This window comes from Crocodylus siamensis, chromosome 2, assembly GCF_052110815.1.
Source record: "Crocodylus siamensis isolate JL-2025a chromosome 2, ASM5211081v1, whole genome shotgun sequence".
In the NCBI taxonomy this organism is placed as follows: domain Eukaryota; kingdom Metazoa; phylum Chordata; order Crocodylia; family Crocodylidae; genus Crocodylus; species Crocodylus siamensis.
The window spans coordinates 74268016-74289136 of NC_143396.1; the positions used below are offsets into that span (position 1 = coordinate 74268016).

General features: G+C 44.4%; 1 protein-coding gene across 3 annotated transcripts in view; it reads left to right on the forward strand.

Annotated features, from left to right (window-relative positions):
* The first annotated feature begins 1165 nt into the window (after positions 1-1165).
* The window catches only part of GPM6A (glycoprotein M6A), a 394708-nt gene continuing 374752 nt past the window's right edge, over positions 1166-21121 (forward strand). For 2 of the 3 annotated variants that reach the window (XM_090036159.1, XM_090036160.1), the window contains exon 1: positions 1166-1387. In XM_090036159.1, coding sequence (XP_089892285.1) covers positions 1384-1387 — 4 coding nt within the window. In that variant the 5' untranslated portion in view covers positions 1166-1383. The remainder of the gene's footprint in view (positions 1388-21121) is intronic. The other variant, XM_090036162.1, reaches the window with a different exon arrangement.

The window sequence follows — 21121 nt, forward strand, 5'->3', positions numbered from 1 at the left end:
ATGAAAAGATATAGGAGTGCTGTTGGCATTAACATGGCTGGAAATAGTCATTCTTTTTTGTCACATGTAACCTTAGTGGATTAAGTTATAGTGAATTATAATGTAAAAAAATGCCAAAACATTGCAGACTGGTATTATGGGGGGGATGGGGATGACAGGACACCAAGCCTTTCTGAAACAAGGGGGAAGCTCTTGGAGAATCTACCTGGCTTCTATGCCTGAAGGATACTTTTGCATGCAAAAGGCCAGAAAGCATGTGACTCAAATGAGTAGACACGGTTCTTTAGGTAAATGTGATCTCTCTTCTTAGAACAATTTTTCCAACTATTTAGTTGGTCTAATTAAATAACACATTTACCAAGAGAACCGTGTCTGCCTATGTCCTTAGACCAGTGGTTCCCAAACTCTGACAGATTGCACTCCACCAATTTAAAACAATACAACCTTAAGTACCACCAGCAAATTTTTGTCATATAAAGTAAATATAATAAATTTGTTAATGCGTACTACTGATGGGTTGTCTGTGTACCACTGGAGGTACCATGGGCAACTGGTGCTTCCCAGGTCCAGTGGGCATCAGATTGCAGAGTGTGTGTGGGGGGGTGTTCCCCCAGCGGTGGATTGCTGAGCCGGGAAACACCAGCGGCAAAACCAGAAGTGTGTTTCCACTGGCACTTCTGGTTTTGTGGCTGGCGCTTCCAGGGTATGCACGGCCAACTTCAGGGTGGTGTGCACATGCACCCGTGTTGCCAAGGGTGGTACACGTACGGCAGATTGGGAACCGCTGCCTTAGACCAACAGGGCTCCAACCAACATCCCTGACACAAATAAGGAAACTTGTACTTTAATGCAGTGATAAGGGTTAGACTGAGAAGGGCCCTTACTCATAGTTGTTGCTGTTCCCTGTGGGACCTCAACTATTCCACTTCGCTTGAGAGGGAGCAGGCTGAAGCCCCTAGCTTTTGGAACAAGCCCTAAGCCGAGGAGAGCAAGGCAGGACTTGCCTTCTTCATATTTCCCCTCTTGTCTGGCTCAGGGGGGAGCAGAGCAAGCGGGGGATTCTGAGCCTTTTCCATACTCCCGCCCCATTTTGTACCCCGCTTCCCCCTGAGGCAAGGGGAGCGGGTGAGGAGTCGGTGCGTGTCCAGGAGGCGGCGGCAGGCAGGGAGGGCTGTCCCGGGAAGGGGCTGGTGCCAAGACGCGGAGCTCGGCGGCTCCGCAGCGGGGACCGCGAGGGCGAGCGGGACCGTGGCCTGGGGCGCCAGCCCTGCGGGAGGCCGGGGCAGGTGGAGCGGGGGCGGGAGGACTCCCTGTGCCCGCCCTCGCTTGTGACGCCCGGGAGGAGCGCAGCAGCCCCGCGCCGCAGCCGGGCACGGAGGCGCAATGGGTGAGTGGCCCGGAGCCCCCCCGGGGACTCCGCGCGGAGTTTGGGCTTGTTTGGAAACTTTCCGACGGGGCCTCCCGTGAGGGGGAGAAGGCAGGCTCCGGAGTTGCTCCGGGGGAGGGGGAACAAACCACTTCGAGCCGCTACCAGAGCAGCCCGTGTGTTGGTGAGGCAAAGCTCCGGCCCCTGAGGCCTTCCCGGGGGGGGGGGGGGGGCTCCAAATGCTGGATCTTGGCCCCCATGGAAAAGCTGAAGGGTGGCGCTGGGCTCCTGGCGCGTCAGGGCATCCCGCCTGGGGCACCGCGGCGCAGGGCAGTCGTCTCGGCTTCCCCGCCACAGCCATGCCTTGGTAAGAGAGGGAGCTGCGAAAGCCGCTGACCCAGGTTTGCCGGGTCCCCTCCACTTCTGCCGGCTGGCTTTACTATGCATCGCAGCCTCTCTTGGAGCCCCAGTCTGGCTCGCAGCATATTGGGAATACTGCCAAACTGGAAGGAAGGGCACAACCCTTTAGACCAGTGCTTCTCAACCTTTTTTTGTAATCCATTTGTAAGCATCGATGGCTAGTCCCGACCTGGTGCCCCTCACCCCCAGCGTGTGGGGCCGAAGCAGCCCCTTGCAGGCTGGGTCTGCCGGCCTGCAAGGGAAAAGCCACGCTTGCCTTGGTTTTGCTCCTTTCAAGGAGAATCCATGTTGAAAGTTTGCTTCATTCCTGAAGTTTGTTTGAGACCCTTCCCATATATTCTTGCACCCCTCACCCGGTTGAGAGAGGCTGCTTTCAAGCACTGTCAATGTTGCAAGTGCTGGAGAAGCGCAAGGAAAGCTGCTTCTCTTCTCCGCAATGGGCTTTGCGAGGTGGGAGCCAAAAATAGACTGGATCTAGGGTTTGTGTACCTGTGTAGTGTGGCATCTACAGCCCTTTACTTGACCTGATCATCCTTAACCATGAGGGATTGCTGCTGCTGCTGCCACAACCAAGTTTGTGCTGGGGTGCACTAAGACTAGGGTTTTATTTCTGAACTAATCTTTATTTGTTCCAAATTTAGATGTTGGAATTTCAGGCGCAAGTGAGGGGCAACACTTCTACCCTTTACTTGGAAGTCTTTGGGACAGTTGCTGAGGCCTGCCTAAGCACTGTCTGTTCTCTCGTTTACCCTGCTACCGGGTTTATTTTACTTGAACCTCCCCATCTACCCCCTAACCCAGGAAATATGAATTTTCATTTCTACCTAGGAGAATTTTTACAATCTTGCAATCTCCTATACCTGATGAAGACTGCCTGTGCTTGAAAGCTTGCAAATAAAGACTTTTTTGTATGTGCATATATCTAGTTGGTATAATAAAAGAGATCCCTTCTGCCACAAGTTTTGATTCCTACTACCATCTACCCCTGGTATTCTCCCTGCACTAGACATCTACTACCTGTTATATCTTCTCCTGCTCTGCATTCTTGTACCTGTTCATTTTTTACCATCCCCCCCCCCGCTGGCTACAGTGTAGCAGCTGGTAGCTTCTAAATCTTATCCTGGGATTTAGCACAATGTCAGGATATGACAAGTGCTGCTGGAGTTTAAAAAGAAGGTTGAGAGAGTCCTTAGGTACACTAGGCTGTTTCTGCTGCCAGAACGCTGCTGCTAGCAAAACTGCATAGGTAGACCCGCCTGCATAAAGGGAGGCAGATGTGTGAGAGACTTATGCCTAGTGGAGAGTTATAAAGCAATCGCAGCAACCATGATGGGACTCTTTTATTCACTCTTTCAATCCATCCCCAGCATTCTAACATCAGCAAGGCTGTGAAACTGCAGTACTCCAGCAAACAAATAAAGTTGCATGAAATATGATGTCGCACTTGTCCCTCTTCTCTTGATCCCTTAGTTTTGTGCCCGTCTAACATCTTGATGTCTGACTTGCCTGTGGAGAACAAATCAGCATAACTGGCAGTGGACCAGATTCTGATACTGTAGTCTTGTTCTTTGCAAACTAGGAAAAAGTTGTGGCAGCTACATGCTGTAAAGAATGATTGTTTGTACAAACCAACTGACCAGTCCTCTTTCTTATGAATTCAAAGATCTAAGGGTGGAAACCTGGCCCCATTGAATTCAATGTGCATTTTCTCAATGGAGGCAAAATTTCACTATGCAGAAAGGTGATCAGATCTGAAGGCACAGTGAGGTTTATTTGCTTCTCTAGGGATTGAATTAAAACCAGAACATGCTAATGACATATTGCTAGATTTATTCCTGGGGCATAATTTTGGTGATTGATAACGATGTCATGCTCACCTAGCTTAAAGTATGTATTTGGTTATTTTCAACCAAACTTTTCAAGATCCAGTTTGGGTAACTTGCTGTCCTCAGAAATAAATGCATACAACTAGAGAATGATTTATCTGCATTACTATAGCTCTGATCTTGGCCTGTCATATGGGTCTTTAGAAATTTAATCAAATTAGATGTAAAAAGGCAAAACCTGTTTAGTGCTTGTTTGGTATAAACTTAATCACTGTACAACAAATTACTTCCATTCTATATATTTTTTTTAAAATGAGAAATTATAGCTGTGTCCATGCATGCATGTCCTGGAACTTGTATATGGCAAATTTAAAAATAACTGCTTCCTGACATTAAGCTTTATATGGCTGAAAGTGACATTCTGGAGCACTGCCTCTACAGAAATGTGCAATAGAATTAATATTTATTATCAAACCCTTATCTAACCATTAGACTAGTAATTCTCTACCAGGATGCCATAAGATCCTTTTAATGGTGCTGCAGATGCTGCACAGTATTAGTTTACTAGGTATGCAAAAACCTGCATGTGATTCACAAGCTAAACCCAGAGATTTCAAATAGGAATTCATGGTGTTTAAAAAAAAAAAAAATCCTTTGGAATTCTTTATAACAGAAGAATTGTTTAATATTTTTTTGCAGTCAGAACCGAGTGAAAGCTATGGCACTATGTTGTCTGTTTCCCATTGGTTTGGAAATTTAGCAGCAGGGGAATAGTGACCCCATGCTGGATCTGGCCTGCGTATTGGCACCATACTGCTTTGCTGACCTAGATTACTGAGGTACCACTGGGTCAATGGGAGATGGTTTTTTTACTTCACTACGAGTCGTGTACGGATCTTATTTAATAGCTACGCATCATTTTTGTTCCAGATTCTGCAAAGATTTGTGCTTAATTTTACTCATGTGAAATCAGTGAAACTACTGTAAAGTATGAAAGTGTTTACAGGACTGGGCCTGAGTAAATGTTTAAAACATCAAAATCAGGGAAGCCATTTACCTTTGTAAAGAAAATAAGAGCGAACAAACTACTTGAATACAATTTTCATTAATGGAGGACTCAGAAGACACTTCTTTTATAGGAAACATTTCCTACCAGGATACTGATTTTGAATTTTGAACATGCACTTAGAGTTTATGTATAATTGAAGTCTTTCCTGTTTTCTAAGCATTGAAAGCAAATAAGAGACTAGAAAAGGTGTGCAAATACATCTTTTTAACAATACGAGTGTAACAGTTAAACACCATGATTTTGGTAGGTTTATTCTCTGTAGCTTGGATCCTAAGATATATATAAGAATGAACAGTTTGATAAACTAAAAAGGAACTTGTACTATTAGCCAAGACCATTGCAGATATGGCACTAATTTTTTTTGTTGATTGTTCATCTTTGTTGCTTATTCTGCCTCCTTTAAATGCATCCCCCAATACATCATTTAGTTTAAAAGTATCTGCTCTTAATCCTCTGATTTGCTGCAGGGAAGACACCAGGGTTCAGCTGAGACAAGTGAATACAGTTATCAGTTAGAAGGGGGTCACCATCCTTTTTAGGATATGAAAGGCCTGAAATTTTATGAATGCGGTACTGGCTCAAATCAGCCATTTTTGACTGAATGATGGTAGAGATGGGAACAGTCTTAGCCTTCCGCAGTCCGGACCTGTCTCTAGCTGTTGTTAGCTACCCGAGGTGCTATGAAGGGAGGATAGGACCACAGGGATGACCACTCTCCACTTTCTCCCATAATTCCATGTTTCCTGCTGAAACAGAATAAGATAATCATGATGAAACCCCTTTCTGCCCTGGTATTAGCCCATAGGCACAATGGTGGTGACTACAAATGCAGTTTCTTTGAATATTCTGCTACAATTAAATGAATATTGTGGAGTAAAAAGGGTGCCTACCAAGATACAAACCTTTAGTGACCATACCTTATACATGATTTTAAAACATACTATCCTGACAAAATGTCAAGAACAGAAATGTAAAAGTGCATGAATACAAGGTGCTTAAGGATATGTTTATTCACATTTAAACTTCATGAGTAGAAATGAAGAGATGGGAGTGGAGATGGAGTAAACTAAAAGTGTGAGCATCTACTTGGGTTTAAAGATCTGCTGTATTAGTTTACAGCTTAACATGCTTTTTGTAATGACCATTTTTTAAACACCACAGTTAACAGACGTAATGAAGAGCTCCTGAAGTTCTTGATGTAAAGATGTGTCTTATTAACTTTCATGGAAATGTATGCATGGAAAGGCTGTAAGTTCAGGAAACATCTGTAGTTCAGTTACCTAGAACTAATTCTAAACTAGAGGATGCATATTGTTATTAAAATAACTTTCTTGCTAGCTGAATAAATTCATTCTTTGTAAGCAAGACACTTATTACATCAGAATATGATCATTATCGTATTACAAGAAACACTCTTTTAAGTCACTAATTTTTTGATGGTAAATGTTCAGAAGTTTGTGCTGGAAACACTGCTTTCTGTGTAAAATCTGCTTGCTTCCCTATTACTTCATTCCCCTATTCACACCTCCAGATTTGTGTTCTTTTGGTGTCTTGACATTAGAGTTTACAGTTTTGCTTAATGGAGGCATTTTTACTGTATGGAGGCATTTTTTTAAACCACCGTAAAATGGTTTGGGAAATGAGCTCTGACTCCTGAACTTTCTGGATATTATTCCAGTGCAAGTAGCTGATGATAATTTTTAGATTCAATTGGACTACATTTTTTATAATTAAAATACTTCATGCTGTAAGGTCTAAAGCACTACTGAACTGGAGTACAGAATTTTACACAGTATAGAATAAATGGAAGTTATCATACTATTGAGAGTTGCTAATTAAATAACATCCCTGCTGTCCAGCTGATGGCATTCAGTTCTAGTAATTTAGAGCTTTTTACGCCAGACCATATACTTAGAATAGTATGTGGTGCATCTCTTGACTTCTGCATATTTACTGCAGATTGTATAAGAATCCTTAGTTTTGTAGCTACAGACATTTATCTAGAAAGCACTTCACTTTGAGCGTGACATAGGAAAAGAGGGGTGTGAAGAATAATTACCATTATCTTTGTGGCAGTGTCAGAGGTTTTTCAGGGCTTAATTTGAAACTGTTTTCAGTTCACTCGTACAGAGTGCTCAGAATTACTCTGTTGTTCATCCGGAAATGACCCAGTGAAACCTGTAGGCTATAAGCATGGTCATAATGCTGCATTTGTTCAATATCTGCCTTTTTTTTTTTTGATTCCTGATCATCTTGCCCCATAAACACCCTAGCTGGTTACCTTAGCATTCTAAGGGATAGCCAGCACGGGTTTGTTGCGGGTAGGTCTTGTTCGACCAATCTCATTTCCTTCTGTGACCAGGTGACCTATCACCTGGACAAGGGAGAAGAGGTTGATGTCATGTATCTTGACTTCAAAAAAGCTTTTGATCTGGTATCCCATGATCACCTCTTGGCCAAACTGGCCAGTTGTGGCCTTGGCTCCACCACGATCTGCTGGCTGGGAAATTGGCTCCGTGGTCAGACCCAGAGGGTTGTAATTGATGGCAGTCACTCATCGTGGTGCCCTGTGACCAGTGGGGTCCCTCAAGGCTCTGTCCTGGGACCCATCCTGTTCAACATCTTCATTAATGATGTGGACATTGGAGTCAGGAGTGGACTGGCCAAGTTCGCCAATGACACCAAACTTTGGGGAAAAGCATCCACGCCAGAAGATAGGCGGGTGATCCAGGCTGACCTGGACATGCTCAGCAAATGGGCGGACGAGAACCTGATGGTGCTTAACACTGAAAAATGCAAGGTTCTCCACCTTGGGAGGAAAAACCTGCAGCATCCTTATAGGCTCGGCAGTGCTACGTTGGATAGCACTACAGAAGAAACAGACTTGGGGGTCATCATTAACCACGAGATTAACATGAGCCTCCAATGCGATGCTGCGGCTAATAAAGTGACCAAAATGCTGGCGTGCATCCATAGATGCTTCTCGAGCAAATCGCAGGACGTCATTCTCCCCTTGTACTCGGCCTTGGTGAGGCCGCAGCTGGAGTACTGCGTCCAGTTTTGGGCTCCACAATTCAAAAAGGATGTGGAGAAGCTTGAGAGAGTCCAGAGGAGAGCCACGCGCATGATCAGAGGTCAGGAAAACAAATCTTACGATGACAGGCTGAGAGACATGGGACTCTTTAGCTTGGAAAAGCGTAGGCTCAGGGGTGATCTGATGGCCACCTATAAGTTTATCAGGGGTGACCACCAGGATCTGGGGGAACGTTTGTTCACCAGAGCGCCCCAAGGGATGACAAGGTTGAACGGTCACAAACTCCTGCAAGACCGTTTCAGGCTGGACATAAGGAAGAATTTCTTTACTGTCCGAGCCCCCAAGGTCTGGAACAGTCTGCCAGTGGAGGTGGTTCAAGCACCTACATTGAACACCTTCAAGAGTAAATTGGATGCTTATCTTGCTGGGATCCTATGACCCCAGCTGACTTCCTGCCCTTTGGGCAGGGGGCTGGACTCGATGATCTCCCGAGGTCCCTTCCAGCCCTGATGTCTATGAAATCTATGAAACCTTGATATGTAGAAGACAGGAAATAAAGCTGAAGTACTTGTAGTCTTTAAAGCCCTGAATTATCTGGAATCCACTTGTTTGAGAGACCAATTCTCTTATTTTATATCCATAGAAGTAATTGAGTAACTTTCTTGCTGCCTGTTTCTATGTTCAAATGTGTCATGTTCAGTATCAAAGCTATCTCATATAATAAGGTACTTGAAATTTGTTTCTCTTGACAACTTGCTAGAGCCAAAGACCTTAAAGAATTGAGATGAGGCTGATTTATTTTGAGTATTATTTCGTTGATTATCTTATGCTTTTAATTTTGTGGTTTTAACTTTGTGGCAGTCTGACATTAAATTGTAAGAAATCAAAGATAACTGAAAGTATATGAGCTGGTATTTCAGATGCCTCAGCTAACATATCAGCATCAGAAGCCATATTTTCATTTACTCTGAACACGGGTTCTTCTCCAGTTAACTTCTAGATGGTTCTTTTTTTCCCCTTAACCGTAGAAATATATTTTCTTTTCTTGGCCACATCAGCAAATCCAATTTGATTCAGTTATTGATATAAACAAAACTGACAGTTCAGATGCCACTGGGGATGGATTAGGAATATTAAATTGTTTCCTTTTGAGATACCAATTAGATTTATTTGGCATCTTATCCCGAGTAAGTCATGAGCTTGGTAGCTTGTTAGGAATGTGAGCTACTTTCAGTTTGCACATACAGTTCTTCAGAACCAAACCTTTGGGCACTAATTTTCAGTTTCTTCATTTAAAATGCTGTCTTCTATTCCATTTAACAGCTTGTACATCCATCTATCTATGTTTGTTTTATGTCGCAAATAATATTTTGTGACTAAAATAATTGTTTTATATGAATAATGTTTACTGGCTCTGCATCTTTGGAGTAAAATTACTTTGCCAGGAGAAAGTAGGAAAATAAAACTTAAGCTGAGGTTTCTCTGCTGGTGGTTTGAATGACCAGTGAAGTCAAGTCTCAGAAAGGGAGTTGGGTTGTGCTGCTTGTATATAAAGGAATGCAAGATTCATGGGAGCAGCTCATCCAGTAATGAGGGTACTCTCCTGACCTTGGGTTCTGATTTCCTGCTCCTGACACTATATATTAGGCCTGTGCGAATAGGGAAGTATTTGATTCAGATTTGGCCAACTCAGAGGATGGTAATTCGATTTGGCACTGATTTGGACAGATTCAGTGATTTCAGATTGGCCAGGGAGAGGCAGGTACAGCCAGGTGGTTCCTCTGACTGTGCCTGCCTCTCCCCGGGTGGGGGGAGCCATGGGAGAAGCCCCCATGGCTGCCCTGCCTAGCCCCACTGCTGCCTGGCTTCAGCCTAGTCCTGGCACTTAAAAAAACAAAAAAAACCCAAACCAAAACCATGCACTCACTGGCTTCAGGAGTGGCGATTGGAGCCTCTGGGCCCTTGTGGCAGAGTCCCCTGTCACAGGCCAGCTGGGCACTGTGAGGGCATCAGCCAATGGGCTGTTTGGTTTGGGTTAGGGGAGGCAGAGTTGGGAGTAAAGCAAAGGCAAATTTATTGTAGTTTACACACACAACAGTTAACAGAAAGATAAATGTAATAAGCAGATGATGCAATATTAAACAGCTAATTGTAAATAATAACAACAGATAATGACAACAGATAAATAGATCAATCTGTCGCAGGCCAGCTAGGCACTGTGAGGGTATCAGCCACTGGGCTGTTCAAAACAATAGAGAGACAGATATGGGTTGGCAACTTTTTGATAGTCCCCTCAAGGCCAGGTGCATGCCAGGTGATTCCAGCAAAGTCAGGCATCCCCGATCTATGCTGTCGAAGGGATCACAGGGAAAAGTCCCTTGATCAGGATCCGATGCTCACTCACACCAGGAGTGCAGGTCCGGGCTTGGAAAAGTAATTACCGTCCTGTTCCCTCCTTCCTGCTGGTTGTACCTAGTCTTATGCTAATCTGTTGGCTTTAGAGCCACTCACAATCTTGCCCTATATCTTTTACCCTATGGGATTAAAAGGTGTTAAAAATTATCATAAAAGGTTAGTACACAAACTTAGGTTTATCCAATAAGCAAATTATAGTGCAGCATCTTCAGGTTTGAAATTAACATTACTGTGCCTAAATCCAACCTCTTTAGATCTTGCTGACTATACTTTTTTAAGACACGCTTTCCTGGAATGTACTGGGTATGCCAGGCGGTTGAATCCAGTTTTTATCAGCAAGGCTGAACTCTGAGGAAAAACTGTTAGGTCAGCTAATCTTACAGCTATAGCTTTGTCTTTTAGGCCTAGTCAGTTTCACGAACAGTTACAAGTTACATTTGCGGGTTACAAACTTACAAGCTTATATTAGACAAAAATTCCAAGTGCCTCCAAGAAGCACATATTTATTGCTTATTTATCTTTCTGGTTTTGGCTGTCACAGCCCCCCTGTGCAGTGGGGGGCAGTGGGGATCACCCCCCACATCTTGCACCCATGTGGCAGCTGCCCCATGGTACAGGTGCAGTGTGGCTTGGTAGGGTGCCGCACACAGTAGTGAATGGGACCCCAGAGGTGGGGCGCGGAGCGGGACAAAGCTGTGGGCGGCTCATTCAGGGGATCAGCGTCCCAGCACTTAAAAATGGCAGTGTGGGTGTTTGAACTAAAGCTCGTCAAATTAGCTTTAGTTCAAACATTTCCACCACCATTGTTAAGCACAGGGATGCTTCTGACGAGTGGATACAGGCTGCCTGCTGTGGGCTCGGAAGTCTCCATTGTTCTGCCTTTGCCCAGGAGCCCCACAACAGCCACGAATTCCTTGCCCATCCAGCAGCAGGAGGCACAATTTGCCACTGCTGCCATGTGGGCAGGGGATGTGCAGCCAGCATGTGGCTCCAGGGGCAAAGGCAGCAGAGTAGACAGCCCTGACCCCAGAGTTGGCATCCGGCATCTGCCCTGCACATGCCCTGCAAGCCTCCCCTGGGAGTGTGCACTGCAGCAGGGAGCCACCCCCACTGCCCCTGTGCCCCCTGGGTGATCTGCCCATGGGTGTTGCATTCCTGACCCCAGCCCTGGGGACCCTTCACCACCCTGGCTGGGCACTGCCCCGTGCCCCTACCCCTGCCCCTGCCCCACTCCCTACCTTGCAATGGGGGCCTTGATCTACTCCCCCATGCTCTTTCCCTCCACAAACTTACCTGCAGAGTGCTGTTCTCAATGCTGCCTGGCTGCGTACATGCATGCGGTGTCCAGGACCCCAATCAGAAGGCATATTATACTTATTGGTACGTTATAGGCTACAGCAGACAAAAAAAGCTGGTAGTCAATCATGTTGATTTTCTTTTTATCAGTGCCAATCTGATATGGCCCCTGATATATCAGTGTACCTCTAGTGTCAAACATATGGCCCACAGTCTGACCTGGACTACTAATGGGCCACCAGAAGTTGGGCAAAGTGGTTTGCCTCAGAATCCAGGAGTCTTTCAGTAATTTGGCTGCAGTAGGGCAAGTGAGGGATGACATCACTGCCATGTCCCTATTTCCCTGGTTGTCGGCCTACTTGCTGAAGACAGAGCTGGAACTGCCACTGGCAGAGCTGTGTATGTGATAATGGTAGCTGTGTCTCTGGCATTGGGGGTAGGGGGTGCTGGAATTGCTGCTGCATACCCTGAGTTGGAGATGCTGCTGCTGCTGCCATTGCTGGGCTGGATCCAGCCTGCAAGGAGGTCCCATGTTCTGGATCGGCCTGGGGTCCAAGGCAAGTTTGATACTCGTGTTCTAGAAGAAAATTAATATATTGACTGGTAATCTGAGCCTGAGTACTGTTGAGAATTTCTGTGTTGTGGGTTCTGAGAATTTTAAAGAATGAGACTGTAGCTTCTGTAAGTCTCCTTGGTTGAAAATAAGCTAGCTGCTTACAGAGCTTGTGGAAAAATTGAGTTTTGTTATTACAAGTGAAGGCACCATGCTTTTTTCTTTAACTTGTCAAATCCCCTCACAGAGATTTTACAATGGTCTGTTTGTTAGATTTCTTTTGAAACCTTGCTGGTATGCAATATCAAAAAATGAATTTCTATTTCAATGTATAAATTTACCCTATGGGATTCTTGTCATCTTTGAATTCTAAAAGCATGGTTCTGCTCTGAAAAGTGAATGAGAAAATAGTGTCTTCTTACTCAACAGATCTGCTTCCTCTGTGGCTTCAGTCATAGTAGCTTACAAGCATGACAAACAGGTTCTTAATCCTATAAAGAGCTTCACATCCAAAACGGGTAAGACATAATTGTTTTTTTAAATTCTAATTATAGAGTTGCTCAGTTATACCTGCTCAATGCTATTGAAAACAATGTAGATGTCTCTGAGGACAAGGACACAGATGAACATTCATATTCCAGGGCTGCCATTTAGGAAAAATGTCTCTTTTTAGATGTAAACTAAGCAAGCTTGATATAAAAACACTGAAATAAGCTTGAAACATTGAATAAGCTTCAAATTCCCCAAAATCAGTTTCACAATTTTTTTTCTAGAATAGAAGTACACTTCATGGACCCGCTTGCTACTAATCCAAAGCTACCAAAAGAAACATTTTAGTGCACAACTGAAATAAAATTATGGTTCTATATTGATTGTGAAAATCAAATGTTGATGGAAATGTGTGTATTCTGGTAGAATGGAATTGTTCTCCTTTCCCTTTTCAGAGGCAGTGTGAAGCATCAGTTCTGACTTCTAGTTACTTCAGATTATGGGGCATAGTAATGGGTCTTGTCGGGACTGCCTCTTTTGTATTCATGTGTGGAATTGTTTCATGGGATCAAGTTCCTACAGATTCCCAAGAAGCATTCCAGTGAAGAGAACCATTTCACAGTGGCAGTGTACTGCTTTTAGCATGATATCTTGAGTTGCTTGCATATTGCAACCATTCCATTGATTCTGTTGAGTCCTCCCATGGCTGCAGAGAGATGTGCTGGTTTTGTCCTGCTTATGGTGACATTTTTCATTTAATCCATTGTTTCCAAAACTTTTCAAATTTGAGCATGGAAGTCAAAAGAGTTGTCTGTCTTCTCTTTTTCCTCTCTCAACCCTTTCAACTAGTGTTAAAAGGCCCCCTATAAGGAGTGGTGCCCTGGCATAGATACTGTTGATATTCATGGCATTCTCTTTCTCTCTTTCTTAGGGGTGAAGTACTTCAAATGTTAATGCTTAACTAACATAGTTAAAGCAAATGGAGCAATTTTACATCTGAAATCTGCTGTTTTAGGCTCCTTGAAACTCAAGGCATACATCATGGCGTCTGATACTTGCATCATATTTTAAGGTCTTATTTCCCATCATAAGATCTAATGATTTATTCCTTTATTTATTTATTTATTTATTTATAATGAAAGCTGGGATTCTGGAGAACAATTGAGGATGATAAAAGCTCTTCATGCTTTTGTATGGGGTGCATTCTCTGATGTGGAAAAATACTGCTTTAATCCAGCCTTATTTTTCTGGGCATCATTAAAGGTTTTAGATGAAAGGCCATGGACAAATTTCACCTAACTTGATATAAGTATAGCATAAATGTGCATGCAGCTTTGTATATAGTTATATAGTCTAGGAAAAACCATACTAAGCTGTAAACTAGGAAGCTGTATGTTCAAGACTTAGTACTTCCTCTGACTGCTATTACAATTTATTAGCCAAGTCCCTTCTTTTGGGGAGGTGCTGCCAGCATACATAAAATATCTGGGAAGATGTATGACATCAGTTAAAGCAGAGCTGGGAGTTGAATCCCCCTCAATGGTATGATAAACTCAAGTCTCTAATTTATCAAATTGCCTTTCAGAAGAATCTGCTTGTGTAGTTCACACACAGTGTGTGACTCCTTATCGTTCTCTAGTGAGACCTATAGAGGTTTGAGTTTGTTGCTGCTGTCATGCTAATACAGCAGATGTTTGAGCCCAAGTAGATGCTCACACATTTAGATTCAGAGAGTCTCGTTTGCTTTCTGCAGGCAACTGTACTTTCAGAGAAAGGAATGGTGCTAAGAACCAGTTTGTGAAATGTCTAGATAAGCATTTTCACAAAAGGTCTTAGATTCAGCACCTGTGCTTTTACAACTGCTACCCTGACATGTTGTTAAGCCATTCCTACTTTCTTTTTAATTTGAAACTCCTTTTTCTTTTGGGAGTGAGGAGCTTTTGTTTGGTGTAATTCTGGTGTCCTGTCCCCCCACAACTCAATTGCATTCCCTTTTGCATTTCTACTCTACAAAAATAATATTTTACGGTTCTATAATAAGGATCCTGGTTCTCTTTCTAATATACCGGTATATTGTAACAAGGATCAAGACCCCAGGGATGGCTTTGAGGCCCCTGGGTGGCTGTACAACTCCTGCTATGCTCTGGCTCCCTTGGTACCACCCCCCTTTTTTTTCCTGCCATGCCTTGATGTACTAAGTTAATATGCAATAAGGGAGAATGCTCTTTGGTACCAGATTGAGCCCCTGTCTGTCTGTCAGCCAGCAGGTCCTTTTTGGACCCTACTGATCTCAATCCTGCTCATCAAGCTCTGAGTGGGCCCTCTTGGCCCATCAGTGCCCCCAGGGCACCTGTCACCTTAAGGGCTATTTGTGACCTCCAGCTGTTCTCCTAGTCACATCCATGCCTTGGCTTCCCGGCTTCCACCCCTTTCTTCTGGCTGGGCCCTTAGCCCAGATCCACTGTGTTAGACCTAGCTTCTGGGCTTTAGCGCCCTGTCTTGCCTTCTTTGGCACTGGGGCCTCTGGCCCTGATGTCTGTCCACTCGGGCACTGGGCCCTCTGGCCCTGTCTAGCTTTCACTTGTGCTTGGCTTCAGCTTCTTTCTAGGCTTCCACCACCTTTTAAGGGTTTAAACCTACTCTGTCCTGAGTCTGGATCTCTGGCAGAGCTCAAAACATCAGTTCAAAACTGGCACCCTGCTGTAGGTTGCCTGCAATGCACCTGCTATGGCCTCCTCATCTCCCATAGTAGCCATTCCCAGACAACTGGTATAAACTCAAAGATAAAAATATGAGCCCCTGGCTGTAACTAAAATTAAAAATCTATTGTCTACATAAGAAAACAGTCATCATTTTGGGTTCTAGCTCTCTGCAGGTTTTTTTTCTAAATCTACTTCTCTTTTTCAGGATTTCCCTGGGCATTTATACACATGCTCTTGGGGTGGGGGTGAGGGGTACTTTAATTAGAGTGGTTCTGAGAACCACTGTGATTAAAATGCCTGAAGCCTCTCATGCCAGCGTCCATACACTTAAAAATGTTGGTGGGGGTGCTTTGAACAAGCTTTAGGTAAAGTGCCCCCAAACCATTTTTAAGCACAGGGACACTGATACATGAGACCCTGGAGTTTGCTGAAATGCAGTAATTACCACTTGCTGCTTGTATATAGGTGTCCCGTGTTGTGACTGAATAATAATGTGCATACAAATATCACCCTTGTGCCACCATGAACATTTCTATGGCAGCCCAAGTCATGAGCAAACAGATGTCCTGGCCCCTTGTCACATTTCAGGTGCCCCAAAACAGAGGTTCCCAATCCCCGGGCTGTACTGGGCCACAAAGGAATGGCTGCCGGTCTGCAGGAGGGTTTGCTGTAGGACCGGAAGTCCAGAAGAGACCACTATACTGCAGACCGGCAGCCAACCCTCTTTATACTGAGCATCTGTGGTATGCCAGTCACTTTCAGTCTGCAATATGCTGGTCCACAGTTTTGCCAGTCTGTGGTCACTTCCAGTCTGCAGTTGCTTCTGGGCCATGGTTTGCTGGTCTGTGGTCTAAAAAGGTTGGGAACCACTGCCTTAAAATGTTGATGCAACCAAAGATAAGTATAATTTATGTTGCTTTAAATGGTTGAGTGTCTACCTGTAGCCACAAATTCTCTTACAGGGAATTCTTGCAGTACATGCATCTTGGTGTTGTGTCCCAATTTAGCACGTGTTTGCAAGCAGGGGATCCTCCATAACCTTGTGGGACAATGTCCCTGGCAACATCTATAGATGCCAATGCAGTGGATCAGTTGCACCAGGACACATCCTTGATATAGCTGATACCACAGCAAAGACAGCATCTGTTTTAAACTGATACTGATCACTTGCCTGAGACTTGAGCCCAGGATATGGGGACACAGCAGCTAGAAATAAGCCTTCACTCCTTGGTTTCCTTTTTCACCGTGTGCCCATCTGGCCTCGAACATCCGGTCACGTGCCGCTCAGGCCCTGATGTTTGGTGGTATTCGTCTGTCCGTCCCCACTATTATGTCGAGTGGGTGTCTCTTTCCAGAGTAGTCTTTCCCCAATCTTGCCTGCCACGACTTCGGATCTTGTTTCAGTGGTTGGTGTCCAACTACCATGGTTCTCTTGACTATGGGACAGCTACCAGGTGATCTTCTACGAGGCTCCACCTCCCCTATACCTCGCCCTTATACCCAGCCTTGATGGATCACAGTTATTCTCCTGACCAGGCTCCCAGCCGTTGAGCCACTGAATCCTTTTACGTGGCTGATGCAGTCTGCCCTGCCTACATCGTGAGCTGTCTGCAGTCAAATTATCTAATCTATGATTATTTAGTTTCCCCAAAAGCTCTTCTAGAGACTTAATAATACTTGGGATACTTGCTCTGACCTACAACCCCTCCAAAAGTGGGAAACACAAAATCTAAACTGAGGGAAAAAAAACTACAGATGTAATCTGAGGGACCCCTAAATCCCCTCTCCCAGGCTCCTTCCTTGGCCTGGCTGCTAACAACATGTATAGACCGTAAGGTCTATCTGAGACTCAGTCAGTGGCTAGTATCTACTGTAGGCTCTGCCACCTTTCCTCTCTCGTCATCCCCCCTGGGGCTTCTTAGGGCCACTGGCAATCCTCCCCTGGGTGTCTGTCCACCCGTCCGTCACCGTGACCATGCCATGCCACGCCACCGAAGGCTGTCATTCGCAGCCTCTCCAGCTGCCCTTGCGTCCTGTCTCCCACCTGGCATATCTCTTTGGCTTCCCTGGTGCCCTCAATGGTCCCACCTGGTTTAATCCCGTAGATTATGCTGGCATCTGTAGCCCCTCGGCCGTTGTGATGGATGTCAGTGTTTATCTGCGTCCCCAGGCTCTCTTCTTTGGGTTCCCGGTTTGGAGGAACTGCTCTCGGCTCTCTCCTCTGCCCGTGGCAGCCAGCAGTCTCTGGCTTGCTGCGTGCTCTGCTGCGTTCTTCCCTACTGGGGGAATCTGCCTCCGGAGCGACCTCTCTTGCTGGTGCTCTTGCCAGCATCGATTCCCCCTCTTCCTTGCCGGTGGCTTCTTTTATGCCCGCCAGCTGGCTTCTGTGGCTGATGTCATCTACCAGCCGTAACTTTATAAAGATGCGGCTGACGTGCTGCGCAGGTCCCGCCTCTAGCTCTGCTGTGGATTCTGCTGCAGGTAAGCAGTTTTTATTTCCTTTTCTGTTATTTTTGTTTCTCTCAGTGGGTTCCTGATCCTGGGGCTCCCTCCTGGTTCTTTGGGGGTCTTCCCCTCTCTTTATCCCTGTGACACACTGAAAACCACAATTTTTATTGTTTCCATTAAACTAAAGTAACCCTTTTCCTCTGAATGTGTACAATCCCGCTTGTCCCCCAGGTAGGCAAAAAAAGAGGAGGTGCTTAAATCCAATATTTTGTTTGTCAAGGAGGAGAGAAAACAGAGTCGTCTAGTCCAGTTTATATTTTTAGAAATTAATTGAGGTTGTGTGTTAAATTATGTATCTAAAGATTCCCACCATTTGCAGTTGGGGGTGGGTGGGAGGAAGAAGTATCACTTCTAAATGTTTAGGTGAAGTAGCATAAAATATCCTGTGGTATCATGGGCATCCTACCATGTGAAAGAATTGGGAGAATGTTTTTTTTTAGCGGTTTAAGAAGAAATCAGATTTCAGAGTAAGGATAACAATGCCTTCATTCTTAGTCAACACTAAAGGGATTTGAGTCTGCTTGGTGTGTAGTAAACAAAATGATAAAGTTTGCAGCTGGCATTTTAATAGCTCCAAAGATTGTCTTTTATATTGTATGTCTGGGTCTTGTCAGATTGCTTGGATTAATAAAGCATTTAAAATAATCACAGTGATCTGCTTAAACACTATAATTTATAGGCAGAACAATGAATTTACATGTAAATACAAACACATTAAATGGTGTGTAATGTATGGGGAATACTTTTCAGTCCCAAAGAAAAGAACCAGCTTACCACTTGTCAATATTTGTGACGTAATGGATAGTACAGATCTCTTAAATACCAATGTCAAGTATTGAATGGAATTCAAATATGGTGACAGAAAAACATTTTACAAACTGCTTCATTTATTAAATAATGAAATGTATGTGCTTTATTTGTACAAAGGAAAAATGGGGCAAACTAGGCATATACAGGATAAGAAATGCTAGCTATCACTATTCATTATTAGTGACTTTCCTATTACCTTTGAAGTAATCTGGATCAAATCATTCTCTGCACCAAATATTGTTTATAAATTTCATTAAGGCTCTTAGAGTGTCAGTCTTTATTCTAGTAAATCAGTTAGGTATCAAGAGGGAGATAAACCATGCCCAATTAGGACAGTGGCTTACTTTTCCCCTCTGTTTCAAAATGCTTGAGGCTGTATTTTAAAATAATTTCCTCCTCTTCTTACTGTGTCTTTGCTTCTTTTGTTTTTTCTCTTCCTTCTCCTCCTCTCTCTTTCTTCCTTTATTTCTTTTCTTTTTTTTCTTAATTTCTCCTCCTTGTTGGCTTCCTTTGCAGCTGTGGGTAAGTCAAATCAAATACGTTTGTTTTGTTTTTTTAATACTGTGACCACAAATCTCACAGCTTTCAGGGCACTAATCTCCAGTAATGAGTTCAAAGCCTTCCTTTGTTGCTGAAGGAGCCCTGTCTTCTGACCTTATGTGCTTCACTCTTGAGGTTGACTGAGAAATGTAGCTAGTAGGAAAGGTTAACATTGTAGCTACAGAGGTGCTCAATTGGACTGATTCCACAGGGGCTTTTAAGGATTGATATGAAGAAGTTGAATTTGACTTGGTACTCTGAGGAGAGCCAGCATAGTGAGCAGAACTCTGGGCTAAAGTGGCTCTTAGCAGCTGCTTTTGTTAAACATATGGGGTGCTATTCTTACACTAATTATTGAGCATGTGTGATTTTTAAATGTTGGGCTCACTTGGCATAGTGAATTGCAGTAACAAAGACATGACCATTACAGAGCTTTTAATAAAGTCTCTTCTCTGTCATACAGTATCAAGGGCTAGGAACAAACATTTGGGGAGGTTAGATCATGTTAAAATGGCCTCCCTTTCTAATTTATTTCACCCAGGTGTGGATCTTACACTATTTAGATGGATCTAAGTGTGAAATATACAGAAGTTCAAGATAGTTAGTAGGGCTGTGCGAAACGCCTATGTTTTGTTTCGGATTTGGCATTTCAGAGGGACAGTGTTTTGTTTCAGTGTTTTGTAGGGCTGTCCAAAACAACTGTCGTTTGGTTTTGGATTTGGCATTTCAGAGGGACAGTGATTCATTTTGGTGTTTTGAATTACTGCCCTGTTTCATTTTGGCCAAAACTGTTTGGCAAAAACTTCCACCTAGGGAGGAAAAATATCCAACACACCTACTGCCTAGGAAATAACCTGCTCGGCAGCATGGAATTGGAAAAGGATCTAGGAGTCCGAGTGGACTCCAAGATGAACACGAGTCATCAGTGTGATGAAGTCATCAGCAAAGCTAACGCCACTTTATCGTGCATCAGCAGATGCATGACAAACAGAACCAAGGAGGTGATATTTCCCCTCTGCACTTCAAGAGGGATGTGGATAACCTGGAGAGGGTCCAGAGAAGGGCCACTCATATGGTTAAGGGCTTACAGGCCAAGCCCTACGACGAGAGACTAGGGTACCTGGACCTCTTCAGCCTCCGCAAGGCAAGGTTGGGAAATGGTTCTTCCCCACAGAAGGGAATTGGTGAGGCTCTGCTCACCAAGGCACTCCTGGGGGTTACAAGAAATAATGGCCATAAGCTAGCAGAGAGCAGATTTAGACTGAACATTAGGAAGAACTTCTTCACAGTTAGAGTGGCCAAAATCTGGAATGGGCTCCCAAGGGAGGTGGTGCTCTCCCCTACCCTGGGGATCTTCAAGAGGAGGTTAGATAGGCATCTGACTGTGGTCATCTGAACCCAGCACTCTTTCCTGCCTATGCAGGGGGTCAGACTTGGCGACCTTTTGAGGTCCCTAATGACCCTAACATGTATGAATCTATGTTCCGGAATTTCAGCGGTGTTTCGGCCATAGGCTATAATTGGGAACCACAAAGCTGCTTATAACTTTGTCATTCTATGCATGATTCAGATGCAACTTGCAGGGATGTTACCCACTTCTGAGGCCATGAAGCCTGCCAAGTTTCAAGGAGTAGGTGGAGGGGTTTCTGGGAAACTGCACCTCAAATGTTTCAAAACAAAGCTAGTATCACTTGCTGGCAGCAGCAGCAGCATGTTTCATAAATTCATAGTTAGTAGGATCGGAAGGGACCTGAGCAGATCATCAAGTCTGACCCCCTGCCATGGCAGGAAAGAGTACTGGGGTCAAATGACCCCAGCAAGGTGATTAAAGACGCCCAGGGTATGAGCCAGCACCAATTCTCTTGGAAGTTGGTTCTAGATCCTAGCTGCCCTGACAGTGAAGTAGCGCCTTCTGATGTCTAATCTGAATTTACCCTCTGCCAGCTTGTGACTGTTATTTCTAGTCACTCCTGGTAGTGCTCAGGGAAACAGGGACTCCCCCAATGCCTGCTGGTCCCCTCTGACTAGTTTGTAACAGGCCACTAGATCCCCCCCTCAGCCTTCTCTTATGGAAGCTGAACAGATTCGGGTCC